At 44.0% G+C, this 4,396-nt stretch overlaps 1 protein-coding gene across 1 annotated transcript; it reads left to right on the forward strand.

The window, feature by feature from the left end:
• The first annotated feature begins 1,288 nt into the window (after positions 1–1,288).
• On the forward strand, positions 1,289–2,269 carry LOC133768062 (olfactory receptor 10C1-like). Its single transcript, XM_062202475.1, has one exon. It carries the CDS (start codon positions 1,289–1,291, stop codon positions 2,267–2,269), a length of 981 nt encoding a protein of 326 aa, XP_062058459.1.
• The last annotated feature ends 2,127 nt before the right edge of the window (positions 2,270–4,396 follow it).

A 4,396-nucleotide genomic window follows, 5' to 3' on the forward strand; every position in this document is an offset into this window, starting at 1 on the left:
TCACTGTCCACTCTGCCTGTCAAGAAAATAAAAAATATAAAAAAGAAAAAAAGAAAAAAAGAAAAAAAGAAGAAGATAACTATGACAAACATCCATAAAATTCTGTATTTATTTCACAGGCATGAAAGGTGCATTTTAAAAAACTTATATTTTATGCATTGAAGCTTAATAATGTAATTGGCACAATAGGTTATCTCTGGAAATACATTAAAATACTGAAAACCAAATAGCACATGTAACATCCATCCTTGTTGTTTCCAAACATAATCCTCTAGAGGCACATATAATTATGCCACACAGTGGGTGCAATCCCTGTGGTAGCTATTAAGAATAAAAATACTGCCAATCCCTTAAAACCATGTTCTCTTTCAAAATTGTAGGAAGCTCTACAAAAGGAAAACAACATTTACCTTCTGGTTCTAGTTATGTTCTCCTACTCATGATTTCCTTGAAAATTCTATTATTATGAAAAGAAGATTCTATTAGTTTTTATTTCCTTGGATCTCACTGTCTACATTGGTGTAGCCTGTTTAAGCTGAACTGCAAAAATGTGTATATAAATGTAAGTGTAACTTGAAGAAAAGTTGGAGAAATTTAAAGACAGGAACATGTTATCTTTGCCTTATACCCAAGTTTTATATGACCCTTTGCAAATTTACCTAAAAGCATTCTATTTGAAAGGCAGAGAGATAGACAGAGGTCTTCTATCTGATGGTTCATCTCCCAAATGCCTGAGAGCCGGAGCCCAGAACTCCATGCAGGCCTCAATGTAAGTGTGGGAAACCAAGAACTTGAGCCATCTCCTTTTGTCTTCCAGGGTGTGCAGTAGCAGGAAGCTGGAATCAGAAGACTTGCTGGGACTTGAAATCCGGCACTCTGGAACAGGACACGGACATCGCAAGTGGCCATCTTCATTGCTGTGCCAAATACCAGGCCCGTAGGTGATGCATTCACAATTCTTATGTCTTCATATACTACTTACAAAACACTGTTTATATACAAAGACAGCATTGATAAGGTAAAATCAAACCGTCAGATGATATCACTTAAAAGAACTGTTTCTTTAAATTCTTTGTAAAATAACAAAGGATCCACCCACTGCTCAAAATCAGGAGGAATGCAAGCATTCTAACTGAGTAGTAATCTAGAAAGGTGGGACAAAAGGAGTCTGGGTGTCGGGCGTCCACCTCCGATCACGGACTCTGGGGGAGTCTCTTGCTGTAGCTGGACAGAGAGCTGTGTTAGACGGTTGGTTCCTTGGTATTGTCTGCCTCCTATTGTCTCACGGATGTCTGGCTCCGAGTCCACGATGATTGGAAACCAGACCCTCTGTACCCATTTCACGTTTGTGGCTTTTTCCTCTCTAGCAGAGTTACAGCTGGTCCTCTTTGGTGTGTTCTTAGTCATCTACTTATTTACGCTGGGAGGCAACTCCATCATTATCTACCTGATCAGCGTCACCCCCTCCCTGCACACCCCCATGTATTTCTTCCTGGTGAACCTCTCTTTCCTGGAGATGTGCTACATCACCAGTGTGGTGCCTCAGATGCTGGTGCACCTGCTGGTGCAGAACAAGACCATCAGTGTGGCAGGCTGTGCAGCCCAGATGTACACATTTACCATCCTGGGACTGACAGAATGCTGCCTGCTGGCGGCCATGGCTTATGACCGCTTTGTGGCTATTTGCTACCCACTGCATTACTCCCTCCTGATGGGTCCTGGTGTGTGCCTGAAGCTGGCTGCAGCATCTTGGCTCACCGGGGTGGTGGTGGAGTCAGCCCAGACCACGTGGATCTTCAGTCTGCCCTTCTGTGGAGCAGGGAGGATTCAGCACTTCTTCTGTGATATCATGCCCGTGGTGAAGCTGGCCTGCGTCGATACCTCCCACAATGAGCTGGTGCTGTTCTGTGTCTCTGTCCTCTTCATCATGAGCCACTGCCTCCTCATTCTCTGCTCCTACGTGCGCATACTTGGGGCCATCGTAGGAATGCCCTCAGCAGCCGGCCGCCGCAAAGCTTTCTCCACCTGTTCCTCTCACATCCTGGTCGTTTCGCTCTTCTACGGCACTGCTTTGTTCACGTACCTCCAACCCAAGACGGCACACACCCCGCGAACAGACAAAGCGACAGCACTCATGTACACGGTGGTCACACCTGCTCTGAATCCTGTTATCTATACCTTGAGGAACAAAGAAGTGAAGGAAGCCTTTCAAAGGGTAACGCAAAAGAACGCTCTTAGGCAAATGGCCCAAACTAGCCGTGGTAGCTGAAACTTAAACTCCAGAGAGCGTACCCCGATGTGGTGATTCCTCTATCAGTATGTACTATGATTTAATGGCTAATAGCTTAGCATCCAGGAAACCATTTGATTTATTCTACCTTTTCCAGTGAGTATAAGCAAAAGGGACCTACGAAGCAGAATCAGTCAATGTTTCAGTCATTTGTTCACCAATAGGAAAGACCCTAAAAAGTTCACGGAGAATGCATATGATGAAAAGTTTTCGAGAATTTCAATTTTGCACCAAAGGAAACATCTATCACTATCATTTTTTCCACAAATATTTATATCATTTTCCTATTTCTCTAGGAGTTATGGGCTGATGGTCAGGGTGTTTCCCTTCATTGTACTGAAGAAAAAGAAATAGTGTTCTTCTTGAGAAAAATGCTAAAGAAAATAAGATGTAATAATTTTGGTAGCATATATAGGATAATAGAATTTGACTTACTTAGAGTCTGCTCCCTGAATTGCAACCTACACATGTTAATAATCACACACGTTAAATAATCAATTGTTAATAAACACTAGTGAATGACATGCACTGTGACACCATTTCAAATATTTACCCTTCAGGTCGGGCGAGGGGCTTTGATTCTTTGGTCAAAAGTAAATTCTTGCTTTGCTCTTATCTATGTGTTGTTCATCTTTCGTGTGAATAAAGTGTTAGGAAGCTTCTCCCTATGTGACTTTCTCTTCTCTTGCAATTACGGTGATTCCATCTAAATGTCATTTTCCTTTAGCACTGCCCATGCAGTCCATCTAATTAACCCTATTAGCTTAGAAACCTTGAATAGAGAACAAGGCTTCTGTTAGTCTAAAATAACTTTTAAAGAAACATTGACTTCTTATGGCAACCTGTTCATTAGCATTTCATGAACATGAATGTTACCTATGGTGTTATCTTGGTTTTGATACATTAGAGTAAAATCCAAATACAAACGCAATTAATTTATTTGGAAGAACTCAGAATGAAAGTTACTCATGCAAGGGGAGCCTGCCCATATGTGATCCATTACTATGTTGGGTACCATCAATGAGCACTAAATTAGAATCTTGTGGGGGAAAAAATCCGCTATCAAGCAAGGTTCAGCCAAGGCTGCTGAACTGGCTGGCCAGGCCTTCTGCCCAGGATAGCTGAAGCTTTCTCCGGTGCGTTGGCCCTGGCTGCAGCAGGCAGTGCTTACAAACCTCAGCTCCTTGGTGCTCACTGCCTACTGGTCCACGTCAGCATGTCCATCAACAAATGCGTCAGGTTGAAGTCTCCAACTACCAGTGTATCGGAGAGTACATCTCCCTTTACACAAAACAATGCTTGCTTATCTTAATGAATTCATTGTTGTTTGCAACTATGTCTTCATTTACTTTTTTTAAGATTTATTTTTTATTTATTTGAAAGACAGAGTTACAGAGAGAGGTAGAGACAGAGAGGTCTTCCACCCACTGGTTCACACCCCAGAAGGCCACAATGGCCGGAGCTGTGCCGATCTGAAGCCAGGAGCCAGGAGCTTCTTCCAGGTCTCCCACATGCGTGCAGGGGCCCAAGGACTTGGGCCATTTTCTGCTGCTTTCCCAGGCCATAGCAGAGAGCTGGATCAGAAGAGGAACAGCCGGGACTCAAACTGGCACCCATATGGGATGCCGGTGCTTCAGGTCAGGGCTTTAACCCACTGCGCCACAACGCTGGCCCCTATGTCTTCATTTATTAAAATGTATTTTTTAGGCCAGTGTTATGGCTCAACAGGCTAATCCTCTGCCTAGCGGCGCCGGCACACCGGGTTCTAGTCCCGGTCGGGGCACCGGATTCTGTCCTGGTTGCCCCTCTTCCAGGCCAGCTCTCTGCTATGGCCCGGGAGTGCAGTGGAGGATGGCCCAAGTGCTTAGGCCCTGCACCCCATGGGAGACCAGGATAAGCACCTGGCTCCTGGCTTTGGATCAGCGCAGTGCGCTGGCCGCAGCACTGCGGCCATGGCGGCCATTGGAGGGTGAACCAACGGCAAAGGAAGACCTTTCTCTATGTCTCTCTCTCTCTCACTGTCCACTCTGCCTGTCAAAAATAAAAAAAATAAATAAATAAAAATAAAATGTATCTTCTATTTATTTGAAAGGCAGATTGATATAT

This window comes from Lepus europaeus, chromosome 10, assembly GCF_033115175.1.
Source record: "Lepus europaeus isolate LE1 chromosome 10, mLepTim1.pri, whole genome shotgun sequence".
NCBI classification, from domain to species: Eukaryota; Metazoa; Chordata; class Mammalia; order Lagomorpha; family Leporidae; genus Lepus; species Lepus europaeus.

Bases quoted from the DNA above. Each gene is read 5' to 3' on its own strand.
- LOC133768062 (XM_062202475.1), top strand. From the start codon at position 1,289: ATGTCTGGCTCCGAGTCCACGATGATTGGAAACCAGACCCTCTGTACC.